Raw genomic sequence first — 23,535 nt, forward strand, 5'->3', positions numbered from 1 at the left:
TTATAATTTTTTTTGTCAAAAATTAGACATGATTAAGTCCTAAAAGATTTCCATGTTCCATGTTATTTGTAACCTAGGGTTTGTGGTTAGGAAGAAATAAGTTGAGAGAAAAAACAAGAAGAGAAGGGGTTTAGGGAGAGAATAATCGGAAAGGGTATTTTTAAAAAAAATTGTAATAGGATATATTAATAAGTTTTTAATTTTTAGATAAATATGTAAACAGGGTGGATGCAAAGAGAGTTTTGATGGAGGCATTTGACATTATACTTCTAGAAAGGGCTTCAGCATTGTACCTCTTCACACCCCTAATATTTTTTACCTTACCTTCAATTTTATGTACTTAAAATTCAACTGCCAATTGAATAAGAGAAAGCAAAATAACAAGTAGTTGGTAATCATATAGAGCCATGGGAAACAAGATACATTTCTCAACTTCCATGTAACAGAGACTGATCCAGTTAAATTGGCAATTTAATATACATTGTACAAGCAGTCTATGAGCCCAAATAAACATATCACTGGCTGAGCAATTCAACAAAGTTGGCGCTTCCTCTACAAAGGGTGAACTTGGGATGGGTTCCAGCTAAAAAACCAAAACCATAATGAACAAAATCTAGAAACCCTTTTCCCTGACAAGCAATATAAACAAACCCTACAAAACCAAATGTTAAAAACTCTGCAGAATGCTCGTTCCAGGATACATAGGGTTGGAGAAGCTATACCTGCCTCAAGCTATGTCAAGGAGAAATGGAAAAGAGAATTGAGTCAAAAGTCACTTCCACAACTTGACACAGTTGTCATGACTAGCTGAAGCTACTAAACCAGTGACGTTTGATACTGCTAATGAAGAAATTAGTTTGTCGTGCGCTGGTAGTGTCATTGTCTTGTTCTCTGTCATGTTCCAAAGCTCCAGAGACTAGAACCCCCCAAAAAATTTCCACATTGGAAACAAAAAGGCGTCGTGTCAGCAAAACATGCAACTAATAGAATGCCTACCTTGGCATGGTGTTGCTAAAATGTAAATAAGAACCAGCATTTGTGTGTGGAATGATCCTACAATTATTATGAAGCATTGGCCTTTTCATGCTGTTAAGACCTAATTTTAAACAGGCATAACACTACCAAGGTGAAACCCTTGGGTTTTAAAAAAACAAAAATGTCGTAACACATTATATCGAACCAAAATCCAAAGCTTACGATACAGGGTAGCTGATTAACAAATGAAATTGCATGAAATAATGGAACAGCTATAACTTGCCTGGTAACAGCCAATGACCAACAAAGAGGTATAAGTGGGATGGAAAGCACAGGAATTGAATTTGTTGCCACTATAGTGCAACTCATGAATGCATTCCGCTGCTTTGCCCCCAGAACCAACTGTCCAAACTTTAACCAAGTCCTCACTGACAGTTGCCAGATAGCTGCCAGAAGAATCCCAACACACAGAAACATGGTTTTTATGGCCCTGCAGTGATAGATCAAATGACACAAGTAAGCACTGTGACCAATCAGCAGTGAAGAAACACTTATGGGGTAGGAGATATCTGTGGCTAACATACAGCACAACCATGTAGCATAATTCATCGATTATTATGCATAACATTTACTCATAAACCAAAGTAAATAGTGCAAGCTATGGGAAATGTATCAAGTAAAATCCAGTTTTTTACATGCATGCCTAAAATTCCTCTAGCAGATCTTATTCAACACATTGGTCCATGCAATCTGTCTTGTCCCATCAGATGTCAAAAGACCAAATTTATCTAGTCCATGAAGGCAATAACTAGTTAAGGGGGGGCAATGGTGAAGCCAGAAATATAAGGGGCTCGGTCATGGGGCCAGAAACCTTTGACAATAATAAAATAAATGAAAAAATTCCTCAAATAACAATAAATACTGGAAAGTGTTAAATCATAACTTCATTATCAACCATCCAACCAAAATTTCTAAATGTAATAAAAAAAAAAATTCAAGTAGAAAAACATAATAAATCAATTAAGAAAATAATATATGTTAAAGAGTTTCAAAAAAGAAATGCAGAATTTACCGTTTGTGTACATGGGTAAATTATAAACAACCAAAATATCAAGAAACTTTAAGTTTTATGAAAAAAAATTCTAGTCAAGTCACAAATATATGTTTTAGTAGTTTAGAAAAATCAATAAGAAAAAATTTCAGGGTTTTTCTTTCAAATGACTGAATACTACTAGTATGTCGTAAGTAATGGATGCTCTTAAGTTCCTATTGTGTGCTTTTAGCATTAGCATACCACACTCTTTTCCAAAAGAGTACAGACTTGGTGAAGTGTTTTATCAAAGGCTTAACCAATGATTCCTTAGTTAAGAACTTTGTGAAGGGTATTGTTTTTTCTTTTAATAAAGAAAAAAAAAGCCCTACTTCAGATTTTTACTCTTGAAATTTGACAAGAGTTTTATAATTATTTCTGCAAATCCCTAATAAGGTTATTCCTTGTTTTTGTTTTTGAAGAGAGGGAGGGGGCCAGCTGCCCCCAACCCCAAACCCCCAGAAGCACTTTGCTGGCTCCAACAACAGTCTGGGGAGGTGTTGTTAAAGGGGAAACAATTGAAGATAAATCCCAGGGTAAATGGGAGAGGAACAGATCTGATGGAGGCTAAAAACCATCTTGTTCTATTTCATTGTTGGAAAGGCGTCAAAGACAGTCAAAACAGCCATCCCAACCCTAACATGTGATGACTCAAAATTTGGACTTCCTTTCATATCCTTCTCAGGAAAAAAAATGGATGTAGTGCAACTCAAAAGCTCTTAATTCGCTCAGGAAGCAGTGCTTACCATAATAATTTCCCATACTTACGAAACTTAACCATAAATCCTAACAGGGACTAATTAAAGAGGGTAAGGAAAAACTCGTAACTAACCTGTAATTTTTGTCTGCAGGCCTGGGTTTCCACATCAAGTATGGAAACCACACCCTCTGCAGCAGCAGCCAGATACCTTCCATGGCGTGGTTGAAACCTCATATGGTTCGTTCCACCCTGAAAAGATAAGGAAGATTAGAATCATCAACTTAATGGAAGCTGGATGATCAAAAGAAATAGCATTCTGCAATGTAAAGTTTCTTTGTAGAGTTGAACAAATAGATAGTTCCACTGTTATATACCTTGAAGACCCTAGTACAACTACCATTGGGGATACTCCAATATCGTATCTCACCATTACCATCACAAGAGCAGATAAGGTCATCTTTATTAGGGTGGAAGTCTAGCGATGTAACATTGGTGGAATGTCCAGTAAAAGTACGTAGTGAGTAGACTGGCTGCAAAATGGGGCAACACATCCAGTTAAGAAAAATGTTTTAAAGAGATGGGTGCATCGAAATAACATCACCTACGGGATATAGCAGAATTGATTCTCACAGGAATATAGCCTCAAGAATGAAAGCATGATTTAATAAAGTCAACTAAGATAAATCTGACAACCATAGATTACCAATTCAAACTTCAAAGAGAACAAACATTGAAATAATACCAAAATTAAGTTACAAGGTCAATTTCAAATGCAACTCAGTACAGCAAAGCCTTGTCTTTTGATTAAGGAAATCAGCAGAAAACGTCCTTGGCCATTCTGCTCAACCAGCAGCCAATAGCTACAAGCTCAATTTCCACTAATTTGATTAAAAGAGCAGGTAGAATCATGTACATTTTTTCTAAGATCAACAGGAAGCACATTTGTTATGGGTTTGTAGCATACAGAATCTTTAGAAGAAAAAAAGGCTCAAAAGCAAGTAAAGTCACTGCTCATTCAAAGGTCAGTAATTTAATAAGTCTGACTGGAATACATTCATGCCAGAGATAGGCAAATCTCAAACTACTTCAATAGACAACCAGAATCCAAATCACTCTAAAAGGTAGGCAAATCTCAAATCATTCCAATGGACAATTGGAATCCAAATCATTTGAAAGTTTAAAAATTGCTCTATTCAAACAAATCAAGTACATAATCATGCATCTGATATAGGACAATCTTCAAGCATGCATATACAAAATAAGATCATACAAATATCAACATGCATATGAATAACTAGGTCAGACCCAGTGCATGATCCAATCCATTGACTAATTTAAAGAAATGAGTACTAGTGAAAACAATATCAAGTTGAACCATGAAAAAGGCAGCATGTTTACTAACGTTATCAACATCCCAAACCCTGACAGTTTTGTCAGCTGAAGATGTTGCAAGTCGCGGCATGCTTGGACTGAAACGGATATCCGTAATCATTTGAGAATGTTCTTCAAGTCTAGACTTAGCCGTAAAAGACTCTGTGCACCATAATACAGCCTGCATTATAAAATCAAGAAGCAAAGAGATTGATGTTATCTTTCATGAAATGTCCCAAAAACAATGTTATTCAATTCAAGTGGCAAAAGCTTGTCTCCTGAATCAATATCACAAAACTTTTTTGGTATATCCATCCTCACCTTTTTATCCTGCCCACCAGTGGCAAGCAGTTTTCCATCTGAAGAGAAGTGACAACATTCAACTTTACTTGTACTTGCAGTAATACACCGGACTTCCGAAAATGAAAAACCTATATCACAATTAAAACTTTAAAACCTGGGCTCAATTTCTCTTGATGTTCATGCCAAAATAAGAAACAGATACTAATTGTACCTTTGCTGCCATCCACACTTCGACCAACCGTATCTCTAGGGTCTCCATCATCATGAGCTAAAAATGACTCAACATTATCATCAAGAGATCCATCATCAACAAATCGATCCACATCAGCCTGCAAGTTATTATATCTATTATTCCACTGCCCAACGGAATGCTAATGAGAAATATTACAAGCAAACAAATATTTTGTAGAATTTCTTCTTATGAAAAATCAAGTAAAAGATAAATAAAAACTATCGATGATTCAAATAGTTATTACAGATTTTATTATGGAGGAAATTGTTGGATTGTTGGATTGTTGGAGTAGATGGCCTAATGGTAAGTCTAATGATCCATGAGATAAACACACATGATAATGGGGATTTTACATTTGTCATCTTCTATGGATTCTAATTCATTAATTCTATTATTACTCAACTTGGAAGTGGATTAGCTATACCCTTCCTAACTTATTTCGGGATCTCCTTCCTGATCAACCTTTATATCCTTTTAATTTTGTTTCACATGTGTCTTTCACCTTAGAGGAGATAAACATCTCCACCCTTGACTTCTTTAACCTACTATGTTTCTTTTTGAGAGAAAAGGGGGTGGGGTAATGGGACCCCCTAGGCAACCTAGGAGTTCAAATTAGGAAGATCATCTGATTCAACCATATTGGCTACCTATCCATTCATATATTGGGGTGGAAAAAGTTTTCATTTAGCATCATTCTCTATGCATGGTATCAACATCTCTACATGCAACTTGTTAGGATGTTAAGAGACAAACCCTTCCCTATATCCCTTCATTTCTTTCCTTGAACAAAAAGAGAATCCCCCTCGCAGATCGCTAAAATTTTATATATATTGATAGGCCACCCCAAAATGAAAAGCATATTAAAAAAAAAGGTTCCTCACCAGTTGATTTGGTGCTGAGGTATGTGTGCCCATACCATCAGATCCATACATAAGTAAAGACTTAGAGGAACCACCATTATGCGACAAAGTCGGCATTGAGATTACATCTCCTGGTGTGTGAGTTGAAGGTGTTGATGGTGCTGAACTTGGGGATGGTCCAGCTGTGTTTCCAGTTCCTGAGCTATTGGCAGGACCTGAAGATGACACTGGCTGCTTTCTCTTTCGCCCAATTTGACCTTTTGAAGTCTTACATAAACAAAGGAGAACATAAACGAAACCACAAGTGTAAGATGTTATCAAGTTGAAGTGTCAAATTCAGGGTTGGGAAACAATCAGATGCAAGGCATAAATTGAAATATAGGATTTAAAGAATACAAGGATGAAGTAGAAGAAAGGAAAAGCAATGCATACTATAAATAAAATCATAAGCAATCCACCCTAAATTAAATAGTAGCTTAGGAAATTATGGTGGTTCAGAAGCAAAGTGCAAGGAATTTTGGAATGACTAAAAACAGTTGGTATATGAGTGAATTTGTCACTTACATAAAAAATTTGGTCAGATACTATCAGAAATGAGTGTATGGAAATTTCATTATATTTAAAAATTGAAGAATTGCTGGTATAAAACTTTAGAACAGAGAAATTGATGACTTGGATATCATATGATCATGCAGCCACATAAAGTACACACCTGATCATTTCCTCGGAACGTATTTGACATGCTACCATCCAACCCAATGCTTCCAGAACCAATCATTTTATCTTGCTGATGGAGGAGGTGATGATTTGAACTCTGAGACTGCTGACTAGAAAGTGGATGCTGCAGATATTGTTGCTGCTGTTGATTGCTGTTTTGCAGTTGTTGCTGCTGTAACTGAGAAACATTTAATCTCTATGTAAACAAGTATTCCCAGGAAGCCAGAAGAGATTAAAATCTAGTAGAAAGAACAGGCACAAGACGATGATAAGACGTGATAGATCTAATTGGGGAAAAGAAAATGACACCTTGATCAGCATATCTGTGTCTCCACGAGGCAAAACAGGGCAACCGACTTGCATTGGTGATCCAACATTTGCAACTACATCACCAACAGTATTTAATTGGCCATCCTTCCCAAGTGAATTCCGACTATTAAGAAGCATTCTCAATTTTCTGCATTCCAAATCACTGGCAGATGGGGATGCCAAGTTTTGCTGTGCTTGAAGAAGAAGTTGTTGCTGTAATTGAAGTTGATGAAAGGGCTGAGAAGGCTGTATCAAAGACTTGTGCTGCTGAAGAATCCCAGATCGAAGCTGGTCCAGTCCCTAAGGTGAAAGATGCAATCAGTAAAATGAGAAACATCCCAGGCCAGTATTGCATGCACACAAGCAGTAATTTTGGACCCTAGAGAACCAAGCATTTGCTCTCTAGCAATCATCATTCTAGCATATGACCAAAAATAGCTTATGACAGACAACTAAATACTAATTAAGTTGTACATTAGCAACCTTCAATATTGGTTAATGTGTTTGCATGCATGAGTGAGAGAAGGGAAAGAGGTGCATGCATAAATGATTACTTAAAGATCAAAAATAAAAAATCCATCTAAATGGAAATGGTAATTCTCATATACCACAATATGCAAAAGAAATTGGTTAAACAAATATAATGAATTTGACACCTGAGTCATTTCATGGCAAATGGTGAGCACTTGAGCCACAGGACATACATCACATATGAATGAAGACAAGACTTGGTTCAGTGTTCAATCTACATATGCAACAACAAGCCAGTACCTATTGAGTTTGGATCCTCTCTAACACATCCTAATACCTATCAGGCTGGTTCTTTCAGCAAGTGTGGCTTGTCAGACCAAAAAAGTTCAATAATCAAAATCATGCCATGTCAGCATTACCAGAAATAACCAATAAAATCGTACATTAGCAGGAAAAATGATTATGCCATATCAGCATCAATAGGATCCAAACCTACCATATGATAGATCTCATTTAACAAATCAAGTCTAAGCCTAGATTATCTATGGCGCTACCATATCCAATATGATTCAACAACCAATAAAATTGTGTTATAGCGCCTGTATCAACGTCAAACAGTCCTAAAAATAAGATTGCATCATCTCAGCACCCGGAAAATAATCCATATCTAATAAAAGAAAGACTAATCTTTAAAAAGAGCAATGTCCACCTGGTAGAGAGAGAAGGAATGGGGTGGTGGAGAGGAGGTGTCCAGACAAACATTAAAAGACGATCAATGTCAAATACACATATTAGATTCTTAACAGTACATTTTTTCTAATACATTTAACTTTTCCCCACTTAAGATTAACCTGTGACAAATGAACATGACTTGTGAAAGTGAAAATAACCAACTAGAGTGGCTCTGAAAAGGGTAGGGATTAATGAGGGGCTAAATGTGTATGCCCTTCTGAAATATGAGATCAACTGTACAAACTAGTGTACATCGGAGAGGAGTCCTCTTTACTCTTAGGCTTTTTGGAGTGGCTCTCAACCACTTAAGGGTTGGTGAGGTTGCTCGCTTTCTTTTTGTTTCTCGTCTTAGGCTTCTGTGTATGCCCCTTGTATACTTTGTGGCTTTTTGGCCCTTTTTATATATTGTTGTTTATCTATCAAAAAAAAAACTGTGCAAACTAGTGTAGTGATAAAAAACCTAAGGTCTGCCCAAATGGGAATAAACTTCTTTACTAAAATATTAGTACCCTCTCAATACTTGACCAGTTAAACAATCCATTACTCTTTTCACTCTGTAGCTCAATTAGCATGTGGATGCTGAATTACATATTAACCAATTGAAATATATCAAAGAATATCAATATCGAAAAAGGTTCATTATTGCGAATATGAAGGGAACACCAATAGTAAATCAAGCATTTGTAGAGGACTTACGGTTAGTGGCCATCCTTTCAGAGTTAGATTGTTACCACCTTGATTTGATCCTGAAACAACATAAGATAGTTGTTAAATCCTATGATAAAATTTCCTGCAACTCATGTCAAATTCCAAAGCTTCTGACTTATGGCCCTGTATTTAAATCCGACATGGTCCAAATCACAATCCAAAATTATGATCCAATTAAACTGCAGATTTTACAATAACTAATGCAATTCACATGAGATTTGAAAATTAAGTTAGATTTTTTGCATATAAATAATTAATAAGGGTAGTTTCCGTGCTCGTAATAGTTCTTTCAAGGGATTTGGAAAATTTGAGATTTCCTTCAAGAAATACTAATGTAAGAAAATCAAATTTTATTAATTTATTTACTATCAGAAACAAACATTTTATTATTGTGAAAGAAGTAGATACAAAGAAGGATCAGAAATCCCTCCCCCAAACATAACCACCATATAACTCTGATATCTATTATAGGTATCAATGGAAGTGTACAACTAAAAGTTATAAATATGAACTTAAAACCTTAGGGGAGTAGAAAATCCCCTACAAAAGATATCAACTGAGTGGCTACTCATTTTGTTAACATAACTGTCACATGGGTAGTTGCTTGAGGGATCCAACAAAAGAAACCATCCCAACACAAGCAATATTAAAAATTTGGCTCAGTCATCAGTCAAACCTCTGCAAGCTAAATCAAATTTTATTTTGTTAATAATACATAATAACATTACTTGATAGCATTCATGTCTCCTATGTACAACAAATTTCAAGATTCTTTCAACAACAATTCCTCGAGTAAGAAAATCAAATTTTATTTTGTTTACAAAATATAATGGAACTTGATATTATTATTTATGTTTCCTATGTCCAACACAAAAGATTTTCTTGCAACTAGTGACAAAAATAAATGAAAATTATATGACAAGTTTTCATCATTCTAAAGTTGGAAGTGGGTTATGCTCCATTTGCCTATCAAAAGAAAAGGTTGGAAGTGGCTTTTCCATTTGATTCATAGCAATGAATGTGCACAATGCTAGATTTTACCTGTGATTTGATTGGATCATAAATTTCCGTTTGATTTTGACAACTATAACTGGAAAAATTAAATGCAACATAAAGGGAAAAATAACCCACTGGTTTAGTTTTGTCCAGGTTTAATTTTGTCAAAAATAACCCACCAACTATAAACTCCAAACCTATTTACAAGCCCAATTCAATTTAAGAAAAGTTTCTATTCCAAGTGCTCAATTGTCAGGCCTAAATCCTAATATTGAAATGAAAACAAGAATAGAGAATTAATAATTTTCTTGCAAAAATATAAGGAAGTTCGCAACCAATACCATGAACTCCAATCAATGATCCTTCTGGACCAGCAGCCCTGGGATTCATCATTGGATTCATCTCACTCTTTATGTCCTGTTTCAGCACACAAGGCATGCAGAAACTAAAATAAGAAATATAAAACTGTAACATTCACCATATATACATAATAAACAATAGAAAGAGACACATGCCGAGGAAACTTGAAGTTGTTGATTCCGACTTTGAACTTGCTGAAGATTCCCAGAAATGCCTCCAGGTGCACCATGCAGTGTCTGCCTGTAATACAAGGATTCATACGCTATCACATTGCTAACCAAGATGGACTCTAAAAAATAAAAGGACTGGAACATAGCAATGACGGTCAGATCACAAAGCGTACCCTGGTTGGCCACTGACTGCAGCTGATTTCAACAGTGAGGCATGGTTTGGTTCAAGAAGCTGGCCCATATTGTCACCAAACCTCTGCTGTATAAATTTCTCAAGACATATTAGAGAATATAAGAAGGTAAAAGAGCTTGTCTTCAAATAAAATATAATACTTAGCACCTTCATAGCTGCATCGTCCAAGGGATCCCTCTGAAGTGGAAGCTTTAATCTTTCCTCATACATCTTTGTTGCCAAGGTATTTGCAGTTGCAGGGTTCTGCCTCATAAGAGCATCATTGCTAACAAGCCCATTGCCAGAGCCATTTAGAATCTGGGTCCCATCTCTCCGCTGTTGCTGCTGCTGTTGTTGTTGCTGAACATGCCTCTGCAATAAAAGCTGCTGCATTTGCATCTGCTGCTGCTGCTGCTGCTGCTGTTGCTGAGGTTTCTGATGCTGCTGCTGCTGCTGTTGTTGTTGTTGTTGCTGCTGCTGCTGCTGCTGCAGTTCCCGTGCCTTGATTAATTGAGTCTGACATTTCAACATGCTTTTAACAGTAAGATTATTAAAAAATTTCTCCAAAAATAGCTATTACAGCAAAAGGCATCAAAACTATTTAAATATAATGGCTGGAAGCTTAGAGGGTTTCCACTTTCATTGAAACTCAGCCACATTACATGTATATTTGTTAAAACTTATTATACATGATACTGTTTTATTAATCAATTGCACAACAATACTTTTTATGGATATAAACTTTAGTAGAAAATGAAACAAGGCTAAGCAATGTATGTTTGAATCATACCAAAAGGAAGAAAAAAAACCAATAAATTCAAAGCCTAAATGAAAATCACTGTCTGCTCTTGAGAAAACTAAGTTTCAATGTCTAGGCTCTCAGACCAACACAGTCACTGGGGATGCTTCCTGGCAAGAAGTCCCCAATTCCAATAGAAAACCTAATATTGTACATGACCAGGAACCTCACACATTTCAGAAAACCAGCAATTGAGAAACTCCAAAACCCCAAGGCAAAAATATTAATTAAATCACAAGCCCCAAAGTTTAAAAAACTATATCAATACAATATCACAACCCTCCAAAAAGTTCATAAGCTTAGCATACCCTTAATGCAAACTAGGGTGAACAACAGATAGCCAACGAAATAGCATCAATAGAGAGATGTTTTTCCTGAATTGCAGAAAAAAGAACTAAATTTCTCTTGCTCCAATACAGCTTCTATAACATGAAGGTTTAGCTGTTACAATATGGAGGTGGAAGCAATTGAAAACACAACACTTAAGCCAAAAGTAGTATTTTAAAAGAAAAATCTGTAAGATCCAGACAGGAAACAAATAGAATTCTCTAAGAAGTTGACTACACAAGAAAATAACAATTCAAAGCTTTAAACAGAAACCCACCTCAATGTAAGATGCAGCAGCCTCCGAGTGTTTCTCATTTGTCCTAGCTATAAATATATCCCAAAAAACAGACCACCATTCAAAGAGAAAGCCACCAGGTGCATCGATGGCTGAAATTCAATTCAGACATAAAATCAATACCAATCAAATGATAAGAGCTCATTTGGACATCTCATGAAAATTTAATGATTCCTCGATACATTCTTTTGCATGGTATTCAAGAATCTGTCATCTTAATGGGGGATGTTAAAGAAAATGGCACCTATACACCCATACACCCATATTAGGATAATGGTGAAAGTTTGATACGTTGTCATTTCAAGACAATCTGAAATCACCCCATTCCTTCGAGATGTGGTTCCCTCTTTCAGTGCAATGTAAAACAAAATGAGGACACTGGATTTTTACCATGTGGCCCTAACAAGCTCTAGAAAGCTACACAAAAAAATTCACACAGTTCATTGAATATGTTTTCCTCTGCATTCTCCCAATAATCTTACCGACAGGTTCAGTGGATACTTTAGCTTCCGCTTGAAAGGCCTTTGCAGAAGCATGTAATTTCCTCTTCAGAAAATAATCATGTATGTACACATCCAACCTGTCATCCAACAAAATAACAAGATACTACTAGTTAAAAATTTGCAAATTCTTTGAGCTTTATTGAAGGGAATAAGATAAACTAGTCACAAAATAAATAGAAAACCCAACCCAATGCCTAGAACCCAAAAAAAATCCATAACCTCCATTTAGTTTTCAAGAATACCAAGGAAAATCAAAGAAAATAGAATCTTCAACTTATAGGTATTTCTGTTAAATGCTTCGACATAAATTTTTGATGTTTTTGTTTTCATTCTTTTCTTAGCAAATGAAAACATATAGTTAAACCAAGTGAGCTGAAAATAGAGAGTTTAACGAATCAAATTGTTTTTTCCGATTCAATGATTCTAAATAGACAAAAGAAAAGCAAAATCACAAAAAACATCAAATTTGGAAAGTGGAAAGCTTAATTTTTAAGCATAAATTGAAAAACAACAGTGATGAACAAGTTTAAGAATGGAAAGCATAAAGTCCAAATCAATCATCAAGAAAAATAACTTTCATTTTTGGGGACTTAGAGAAAACAGAAAACTCCAATCAACAGAATCTAATACAAATAAAATGGCTTAGTTAAGTCCAGTTTTTTCCATATTTAGGATACCAACCGAGGAGACAGAACCAAAAAGAAAAAGAAAAAAAAAAAAAAAAAACTCAGAGGACAAACAGGTTATAAGTAAACAATGGGGAGAATCTAGTAAAATACAAGAAAACTAGCAGTGAAAGAGGGGAGAAAAATTTAAACCCCAAGTCCCAAATATCGAACATCTAAAATAAGAAAAAGAAAACCCCTCGCCCTCGGCATGCTTGAGTGTCTTGTATGGCAAAAGGGGAAGGTTGAAGGAAAAAAAAAATTGAAGTCTTGAACCTTGGATAGACTTTTCATAATTCCGGACCAGAGAAAGCAAACTTTGCTTAACCCAATCCAACCCCGCCGTTTTCACAGAAACCAAACGGCGGGTAGAACTAAAACAGGATAATTCCGTCAAAAACAACAAAAACCGCGCCAAACCCAAACGTGAAAACATGCAAAGAACTTAAACCTTTCAAGAAATTGGGATATACCCATTAAAAAACAACAAAAATCAGTAAAACCCATCAAGGAACCACAATCAAAATCAAAACCCTAGTCCCATAAGTTAGCCACCAAAAAAAAAAAAAAACCCTAAGCAAATCCCACAAATAACGAGCCAAAAAACGAAATCAAATAAACAAATTTCGAAAATTTCATTGTACCCACATTTTATCGGCTTCCCAGTTGGTTTGGGACATGATAAAAAACTCCGGAATGTCGAAGAAAACTGCGGAGAAATTTGTCTGAAAAGTTGTTCAGTGAGATACTGAGAACATGACTCCGGAGCTTTGAGAAAAGTACTATTATATTCTCTTCTTTTCACGCCTTTTGAAGATGAGAACCTGTCCTATTTATTAATTCCTAAATTAAAATAAATAAATAAATAAATATTCTCAGTCTTCCTTCCTAGTTTTTTTTCCTTATTTAATGCCATTTTTCCACACAATGTTCTAGATTGGCTCCACTTTTTTCCTTCCAGTTCCCTTGCATCCCATTCCCCTCAAATCATCTAATATTTCATAATTCATTTCTCCCACCTTTATTTATAAAATTTAATTTTAAACAAATTTGGAAAATTATATTTTTTATTTAATTAATCCTTTTATGCATGATTGAAATTCTATCATTGAATTTTCCTTCCATTTTCTTTATTATTTTTTACTTACAAAACAATGCATTTAATTAACAATAATAAATAATACCATCATGGTAAGTTACATATTTATTTCTTTAGGATAAATTATATTAACATGCAATATTTATAAAATATGGAGGAAAAAAAACCTAAAAAGGTCATTTTTCACGGGAAATGTATTTGGAGAAAAGCAATTCTCATTTTATATACTAAAATAGCATATACCTCACCTTATTTTGAAATATCCTTACATATGTTTCAGTCTTAAAGTAATACTATTTTAAACTTAAAATATCTTTATTAGTTGAATGATATGTTATTTTCATGTGAATTGGGTTAGTATGGGTGGCAACCCATGAATGCGTATAAGGACATTTTTCGGGTAACGTAAGGTAGATACTGTTTGAGTGCATAAAATGAGAATTATTTTTTTCAAAATACTTTCTACATGAATATAACTTTTTTGTGATTCATTTTCATTCATATTTTGTAAATAGTGCATATTTACATAATTTTATTTATGTAATATAAAATAAATATCACCACGGGCTTTTATTTTAATGGTATCCTTTATTGTAAAGAAACCAAATGAAAAATAAAAAAAAGAAAACTATCCCTAAAATGAATTATAAGCTAAAATAAGATTATTTTCTTAATAATAATAAATAATTGTAAAAGAATACAAGAGAAGCATCTTGGATAAAAAGTTGTGCAATAATTCAATACTTCTACAAGATAGAATATTAAGATACTGTAATAACATGTATCAAAGTTAAAATTTAGATCGTTAAATATGTAGGAAAATATTTTGATAATTGAACAAGAGTTTAAATATGAAAAAAAAAAATACCCAAAATACCATCATCTAGAAGATGCTTTTTCAATATTTATTAAAAAATACAAAGTCGGTAGAACTTTTGTAATATGGTTTTTTTCTAAAGCAAATTGAAGTATGTTCACCCATTCACGTGATCTGAGTAATTTGGTAAGGAAAATCAATGTCTAGAAAACTTGAGCTCAATCATTCCACTTTACAAATCAAGTAATGTTCGTAGTTGAATGGGTCAAAACACATGTTTCAAACCTTAACATGGATGTGCAGCCGGCAATGGCTTCCATCATGTTTTGACCACTTCGATTCTTTTAACATTAATGTCTTCCAATTTTCTTATTCAGAAATTATCCCACAACAAACTGTTTGTTTTTTACTCGCATTATTTGCAAGGGAATCAAGTTTCCTTCTTGTAGACGAAAAAGGATTGCTTTTAATAATCCAGAAATGACTTCCAAATCCAAATCAACTACTTGTGTTAAACGTTGTGTGAACTACTAGAACGGTGAAGGAAATGTTGTCAACGATGTAATAGGAAGGGTGTGAATATGTCACTTCATCCCTGTGGGTTCAACAGTGCCATTGTACATGTTACTAATTTTGATAGTAAATCCATTCGTTCATACAGTCAGGGTCCCAAACAGGCGCCAGTTTCGTATGCCACATATGGGAAGGAAGCACTGTGATGAGTTAGGGGCATTTACTCTTTTTCAATGGGGTAGAAATGTGGAACATGTGAGAGAGGGATCATTGGAGGTGGAGGAGACGCATTTTTCCTTCAATTCATAATTGGAGAGATGTTGGGTCATATTTGAAGGTACCCGGATCACGTTTCCCCTCATTGTTCCTGCACTGACTTTAGCCTACAATTACACAGGTAGGTGTTACAACCCTTTAATTTTCATTCCCTTCTTCCCTCGAAAAGCTTCCAAATGGAACAGGGCATCAAACCAAACATTGGGTTTATTACTCATCAGTCCTTTTATTCTTTTCCTTTCAATTAAAAAACTGAGAAATTCAAGAGTAACATTTTCAGTTCTAATATTTATGACCCTAATACTACACAACTGCCTGTTTTTTTTTTTTTGTTTTGTTTAGTTCCCTGAAACTTAACTCAAAAGATAAGGGGATGGCAAATTCTAGTTGATGTAGAGCAAACTGAGATACTAAGCTAAACCAGGAACTAACAGCAGCTCTGAGAAGACAATTGACAAAAGAAAAGAAGGGGTAAAACATTCATTCTTTAAAGTCATCTTTGTCATCGACAGGAATTGGCTGGTTCCTCCAGAAGACGGCAAGAGCACTGCCACCAAGCTGTAACAGAGACAATGAGAGGAAGATTGTGAGTATAAGGCCCCTGAACAGAAAGTACTGTTGGATAGAAAATTCATGAGAGTGTCAATGCAGAAGCAATCCTACCGCCATGCAGACTACGCTTACAGCAGAAGGAACGGCCACAAGAGGATTTGTGAAATGTTTCTGGGCAAGTAGAAATCCAAGCGCAGAACTCTGCAGATATAGATGAATGAAATTTTTATTTTTTTTATATAGGCAACAGATGAATGATAAAGAATTGACCACACTAATTATCTATCAAAAAATGCAAATTCGGGATTACAAGTTGCTGATTGTCTTTGTTTTTCTGGACTCTTGTTTTGATGAACATGAATTCAGGCTTTCAATTAAGTTAAATCACCAACTTCATTGCAATAACATACATGAACCAGCAACTTCATGGTTAGGTAAACATTCAGTCTCAAAAGAAAGGGACCATTCTAAGCCTTTCTCTCTGCGTTCTTTCTGTTTATTTATTATTTAAGGATAAAAGGAAAGAAAAGAACAAGCCATTTAATAGAAAGTTGAGGCCATTCCTTTAGGTTTGTTTTTTGGGCCAGGAGATATCCTCGTTTTACTTCCATTGCTAGGATGATCCAAGAACCCTCTAGGCATTACAGAGAGAACAGGATCGATCAAGGAAAATGTTAGGTATTAGACATCAAAACCCAAGGTTCTACCATGCCAACTGTTTCTTGGGGACTTGGCTATGCACTACAATTGAACTAATAAATTTACATGTATTGACAGTCTCAAGGCACATTGTTATGACTTACAATGATAGTGAGACCATCAAAGGAAGACCAAGTTAAACATTGAGGTTATGTACTAAACCTACATAATCTGTATTAGCTTAGTATCTTATAACCACCATCTCAGCTCACGCCTGTCATGGTGCTATTGTACCGATTCCAGTCCACCATGATTGGTAAGCATCTAAAAGAATCAAATTATATGTTCCTTTGTCTTAATTCCATATTTCTTTACTATTTAATATTTTTAATAGGTATCTTTTTTCCATTTCCCTTTATTTTTTGGTGTTACATGTAATTGAAAAATAGAACCTCATCCCCATGGTCACCCAAACCCATGCCACCTGAGCCAGGCCTAGGGGTCTCTTTACTATTGAAAGTTCAAACACCAAAACATAGAGAAAATAATAGGAATCTAGAGCAAGATGCCTGCTTAGTGTTTAAAATAGATACCATTTTAGGTATGACAAAATACCTTGTGATTGTGAATAGAATGGTCTGATTCAAATGATATGAATGTTTATGCACCTATTAAATCTTGTCAAACAATTTCACAATAAAGGGATTGTGAAGAAGATAATTACCTGCATCCCACATTCGATGGAAATGGTACGTGAAGTGGATTCCCCAAATGATATTTTTGAAACCCAATAACCAAGTGCAAATGCAGCAGCATGTAGGATGGCCACAGGCAAAATTAGTTGTGCCCCTTGAGTTTTCAAGACATCTGAAACTTTTCCAATCTTAAGAGACATAAATTACTAAGATCAGCTCTTTCTCTGTGGAACAACTGTTACGAAAACATTTAAATGGACTTCTGCAGCTAAACATGAGATATACTTCACTGAGAATCTTGATAACTTACAGGGCTTGCACAAAGTAGAGTAGTAAGAATAACTCCAACTAAAGGTGTTACAGTGACAATTTTTGATGTGAATTTGGGGAAGAACTCATTTGACAACACTGCACAAAAAGCAACTTAGAGTCAAACATATAAGTCAGGATACATGACCCTTTATGATAAGCTATGATCTGTACCAGAGAAAATATCAAATTTCTGCACTGACTCTAATGGAAAATTATTTTATAAATAAATTATCACCTCCAATAACGGTTGGCACTAAAACAACCTGGAAAGTGCTGATCGCCAGGCCCTGGAAAGGGAACACAAAAAATGAATACAAAAATCAAATTAAGCAAACAAGATATTATTAAGAAATCTTTGACCCCTACATACAGCCTTTAAATAATTTCAACTCATAAATTTCTGACACTAAAGTTGAGCTGATTAGGGTTATTGTGAATCATTTTGTGTGTGTGTGTGTTTTTTTTTCTGCATAAATCCTACACCACTTTTTTTCCCAGTGTACCTGAATAATTGGACACCAACCCATTTGATCATCTATTTTAGGGATGGAAAACTCCAAAGTGAACCCATTAACTGCCTAAGCAACATATAAGATCATGTACAAGTTGGTTGGGTGTCTTAGCCTACTCAACAAATATCTATACTTGTTGGTAATCTGTGGATTGCACACTTCTGCCATGTAGCCTAGGGAGAAAGTACATTGGTTTCTTAAGTATTATGTTTCGTTTGACTCAAATCAATAATTATTTAGGAAGTGATTAGTATTAAGCATGTGTGTACTTACCGCTGCATCAACTGGTACAAGCTGACCAGCAAGAAGCTTTGTAAGGAGTGGTGTCATAACAATAGCTCCAATAGTTGAACAACTAGAAAATTCAACAGAAAAATTATGGAGCCTTGAAAGTTATATCTTCATACTTCACATGTATAACACCAAAGTGCATACAGAATGTTTTGTTAATTAACATTTGTAAATTATATACACAGACATATTGCAGTCTCCACAGTACATAGGAATTTACACTGCAAATTACTGTAATTAGTTTATTAGTACAAATTCCAAGAAAAGAGTGTAAACTTGGTGGGTTTGACTGTAGTGCAGAAATGAAAATTGAAATCTCCAAATAAAAGACTAATAATGCATCTAACCTTTCCCAGAAATTTATTAATTGGTACAACACTCCATAGTATGTGAAATACAAAGTCAAACATACCTATTAGTCAGATATGAAACAACAGGTGTGTCAGATGAAGAAAAGGAAAATTTTACTTCCTCGTTCATTGTAAGTTACCTTAAGACTCTCATAATCTGTTTCTTTGTTGCATGGATATTAGTGAAGTACCTATGCCACATATCCTATGTTACTCCTCAATTTGCCATTAAATGGAAATTGGGTTACTTAGGTATAACATTCATTCTAAGATCAGGGAATTAAATGAGTCTAGCACATAGGCACACACCAACCACCGAAAACAGTACTCAAGTTCATGCATTACAGATTACTTGATACATCATATGGATCTTGCAAATCAAGGCCCAACTTACACAAAATGTATTTCTACATAAAGACTTCCATAAAATGTATTTCTACACAAAATGTATTTTCTACATTGAAAAATGAAGTAGAAAATGTAGGCAGATTAGTTTCACATGCAAGGATCTTAAAACTTTTCTTCCTAAATAAAACATTCTAAATATAAGAGAAGGGATCAGCAGCCCAACCAAGTCAAGGTAAAACAAAGTTAGAGTGCAAAATATCAATCTGCAGCAAAGGTCACAATAAATTGATCTTACGTTGTCATGAGGACAGAGAGTGCTACATTCCCTTTAGATATATAGGTTGCAACATTGGATGCCTGGCCTCCAGGGCAGCATGAGACCAAAATAAGACCAGTTGCAAGAGGCGCAGACAGTTTTAGAGTCTGAAAATCATAGAGATAAGAATTAGCAATTATAGGTTCAACCACAGTTGCCATAAAGCACAAAATGCAGGAAATTTGTATCATTAATCATATTATCCAATACCTGGTTATCATTTCAAAAGCTCGATTTAGAAATTTAGAAGTAAAAAAATTCTTATCCCCAGTTTGTAATTTAGAGAGCTCCAGGACCAAAAGAGTAATATTCATAGTACATCAATAGCAAATGTAAACAGGAAACCTTGCCCTCCTTCTGCTTGTAGTTAGTGATATAACAAGTTCCATAGTATTTAGTGATATGCAGCATCCTTCAGCTTTCTCATCTCTTGTCATAAGGATCCATATTCTAAGCAACACTGACCATAATTCAAAGAAATGCCCCATAATTAAGTATGTATATATAGATATAGGTATAATTAAGTGTAGATAAATATACTATGCTTATAGTAGATGGTCAAATGAGATATGGATTAGGATGGGTCATTTAATAATATTTGGAGCAGGAGATAGAATTGTATGTTTTAGGCAAACTTCAATGCCATGATTCATGGGGATCCCAAAAGGAATAGAATTCCATCGAATCATTCTAAGACAATGCAATGATAGAACGGTATATTAGCAAAGAAGCCTGAATCATTTGATCAGTCACGGTAGATGGATACCTTCCAAATGAAATCATCAGAATTAGTGTATCAACCAAGCAATGGAAAGGAAATTAAGGTAGCTATTATGATATGTCAATGGAGGTAACTCTTGATATCAGGTTGACAGAGCCCAAGCTCCCAAATCAATAACTATATACTACATGGAATTTAAAATGAATCTCCCTGGTTCTATTTCTGTTCTTTTTTATGTTGAAAAAAAAAACAAAAAGAACTCCACTGCTACTAATCTCCAACATTTAACTCTGGCAGTCGTATTAATAGTCCCTTGAATGGCCAAGGAAGGGTCGCGTCCTGTCAACATATAAGAACACTAATACTGAGAGTGAAACATGAGTATGCAGCAGACTGCAAGTTGTTGGGTTGGAACTGAGCAATTGTCATTGATAGATCCCCAAAATCAGTACAAAACCACCCTTTAACTAAATGTAAAGCAAAATCTATTGGACTTCCCCCAGTGGACACTCCTGGACAAAAGGTCAAGTAAGAAATTAATTTCTTTCAAGATGTCAAAAAGATGGCACATATCTGATATAGCATCTTCCAAAAATAGCACAATCCTATACTCAATCAGTAGGGCATACATTTCAAGCATAAATAGACTCCGCAACTAGGAAATCAAACAAAAGTGCTACAGATATTGATGAAAACATACCATCACAATAAAGAAGCCTAACATGGGTTTGATTAAGTATTGAGCAAGAAATCCTACACCCACCTACAAAAATGAAAGTTAACAACTTCAATATGTAAAACAAATAGGAAATCATATTGTCTCAATCAGTAGTACTTTTAAGTTTAGGTGTGTGAGGGTTAGTTCTTACAGTCCATGGGTTCCGCAGACATCGTCTAAAATCCTCGAATGTCAATGTCAATCCCATTGAGAGCATTAGAAAGCCCAAGCAAATTGTGAAAAGGTCTGTTTCTAGCCAAGTTACCTGTAGGAAGACCCCAAAAGTGAATCAGTTAAGCAAAGAGGAATTGTCATCTATCAAAGAAGCAGAATCTAACTGATGAAATTACCGCAGCAGGCTTGTAGATGCCAATAACGGTGCCTAATATGACCTGCCAATGCAATTAGATTCAAAATATGAAACTTGACCTTGACAAGAACATATTCTTAAGGCAAACTCGAGCATTTTACACAGACATTGTTTATAAAAAAGAAAAGAAATGAACAAGAACTACATTTGAATGATCTGATGAATGAAAAGCATACCCACACAGGAAAAAGAGTTGTTAATGTTTCAATTATTCTCTCATATTGGCTCATTCCAGCAGGAGTGTTACCAGGGACATCTCCAGACACATTTGCTGCTGCCTTGCACAAAATATGGGAGTTCCTAAAGGTAGCAGTCAACCAAATAAATTAATACACTGGATCTCAAAAATGTAAAAAACGGATGTTGATGTGCAGAACTCTTTTAGATGAACACATCTGAAATATAAAACAAAACACATCTACAAGAGTGATCTGCTTCAGTGACACTTGACAGGAAATGAGGATGCTATACCAGCAAATAGTGCCACTGGCAGGTACTTCCCTTTGAGGAACCAAAAAAGGAAAAATGGTAGAGTCCTAAATTGTCAGAGAGAATTTAGCTATACATAGGAAAAAATAGTAATAACAAGAGTTCACCTACCTATGTATGAAAGTGAAACAAATAATACCATGGACCAATATCACCAAATGATGACTACAAAAGATCATGCAATCATGCAATACCATTAGAATACCTAGGGACTTGTTCTGAAAATATAAAGGGTTGTTTGATTAAAATGGATGAAATAATCCCAAATTTGTAAATCTAATCCTCTACATTTTTCACGGTATAAAATGACCTTTTTTTTTTTATAAATAAAAGTAACCTTCTCTTTTAAAATTTACATGAATATAATCGAAATGTTGAAAGGCATTTATGTCACAAGTAGGAGGGGTTAGATTTCATCATTCCATCCCTTTTAATCAAATAATTCAAATATTATAAACTAGCTAACTATTGCCCTTCCTGTGAGCAGTATCAATACATGCTCATTGCTCTTCCTTTAGAACTACACAAAAAACATATGTGGATATAGTAAATTCCTGCCTCCAACATTCAAGTGAATGCATATATATATATAATTAAATCATCATACAAGTAAAAAATGTCTCTATGCTGCTTTGATGCAATAATATTGATAGAATGGTAAATTCACTAAAAACGTGTATTCTCAATTGGCAAATGAAAATGAAGTTAAATCTAATAACACACACACAAAACCCTGAAGGCTTTCAAACTATACCTTGAAGCTTGAATAATCGAGGAAGGGCCCGAAAGAGCAACAATTGAACTGTGCTGCTTGTTTTGGATTGCCAAATTTCTACCCTTTTCAGGTAATGAACATCCACCCCTTACTTCTACAGATAAACAAAATAAAAATAGAAAAAAGAAAAAGAATTAGTAATAGATGAGTGGCTACTCACAGCAACTATTAGAAACAACCTAAAATGAACTCAAATACTCTCAACAAATAAAAAATGTCCTTGAAACACCAGAAACTGCAGATAGGAAACACAAATAGAAACGACCCATTTCTCCAATAATCATACAACAAGCACCCAGAAAGCAGAAAATGGTAAAGAAGCAGAAATCAAGCATACCCACACGGGTGTGAATCCTCCTTGCAAGAGAACATGAACTTGGTCCATAAAGAGCATCAAATGGCTGCAATTTGCAGTCTTTGAGCACAAATCTAGACATGGACGCCATTGAAAAAACCAATGAACCCAGAAGAAGAGGATCAAAGAGGAATAATGGATTGAGTTTGATATTGACAATTGAAAAGCGAAGGCTGAGAAAGGGAGAGAGGGGAGGGTCCCAAGACAGCAGCTGTGGATATATAAGGGAGTCGTGGAACCCGATGAAACACACACAAACACAATGCTTAATTGCTAATATCCAAATTCGATGGCTGTTTGTAACCAATTCCTGGTGAATTCCATAAATAAAGTCTCCTTTGTTGTCCTTTTCGCAACCTTGAGTCCATAGGTATGGAGCTCACTCATCTCGTCAGCTCTAACCGTCACCCAACAACGGGGAAAGAACGAAATCGAAAAGGAAAGAAACGTCGTCGTTTAGGTCTTTGCGGGTTGATTGATAATTGGGATTTTACCCTTGCTTTTCCATTTTTATTTATTTATTTACTTATTATTATTATTATTATATGAAAAGTGTAATTAAGAAGCAAATAATTCTAGTATAATTAAGGAAAATACTAAGTTACTATATGGTCGCTATCCAACTTCATATT

General features: G+C 35.1%; 2 protein-coding genes across 3 annotated transcripts; both read right to left on the minus strand.

Moving 5' to 3' along the window:
• Nucleotides 1–440: 440 nt before the first annotated feature.
• On the minus strand, nt 441–13,743 carry LOC100259308 (transcriptional corepressor LEUNIG). 2 transcript variants are annotated; one of them, XM_010658080.3, is made up of 18 exons: nt 13,404–13,743; nt 12,070–12,167; nt 11,570–11,679; nt 10,335–10,682; nt 10,168–10,253; nt 9,980–10,064; nt 9,806–9,881; nt 8,457–8,506; nt 6,558–6,857; nt 6,244–6,426; nt 5,553–5,798; nt 4,651–4,768; nt 4,458–4,567; nt 4,168–4,317; nt 3,140–3,295; nt 2,898–3,014; nt 1,259–1,465; nt 441–916 (listed from the first exon to the last, which is right to left on the minus strand). In XM_010658080.3, the coding sequence occupies exons 1-18, from the start codon at nt 13,433–13,435 to the stop codon at nt 773–775; spliced, it is 2,616 nt and encodes an 871-aa protein (XP_010656382.1). In that variant the 5' UTR covers nt 13,436–13,743; the 3' UTR covers nt 441–772. The 2 variants fall into 2 exon arrangements, with proteins under 2 accessions (XP_010656382.1, XP_010656383.1); XM_010658081.3 differs by having other exon boundaries at nt 10,168–10,250; nt 13,404–13,581.
• A 1,906-nt stretch (nt 13,744–15,649) lies between these two features.
• On the minus strand, nt 15,650–23,371 carry LOC100254194 (sodium/pyruvate cotransporter BASS2, chloroplastic). Its single transcript, XM_002284884.5, has 13 exons — nt 22,886–23,371; nt 22,528–22,642; nt 21,461–21,584; nt 21,265–21,306; nt 21,066–21,179; nt 20,897–20,959; nt 19,455–19,582; nt 18,444–18,525; nt 17,894–17,945; nt 17,657–17,754; nt 17,376–17,534; nt 16,124–16,213; nt 15,650–16,018 (listed from the first exon to the last, which is right to left on the minus strand). The coding sequence occupies exons 1-13, from the start codon at nt 22,992–22,994 to the stop codon at nt 15,941–15,943; spliced, it is 1,254 nt and encodes a 417-aa protein (XP_002284920.3). The 5' UTR covers nt 22,995–23,371; the 3' UTR covers nt 15,650–15,940.
• Nucleotides 23,372–23,535: the final 164 nt, after the last annotated feature.

The sequence above is a fragment of the Vitis vinifera genome, chromosome 11 (assembly GCF_030704535.1).
Source record: "Vitis vinifera cultivar Pinot Noir 40024 chromosome 11, ASM3070453v1".
Taxonomy (NCBI): domain Eukaryota; kingdom Viridiplantae; phylum Streptophyta; class Magnoliopsida; order Vitales; family Vitaceae; genus Vitis; species Vitis vinifera.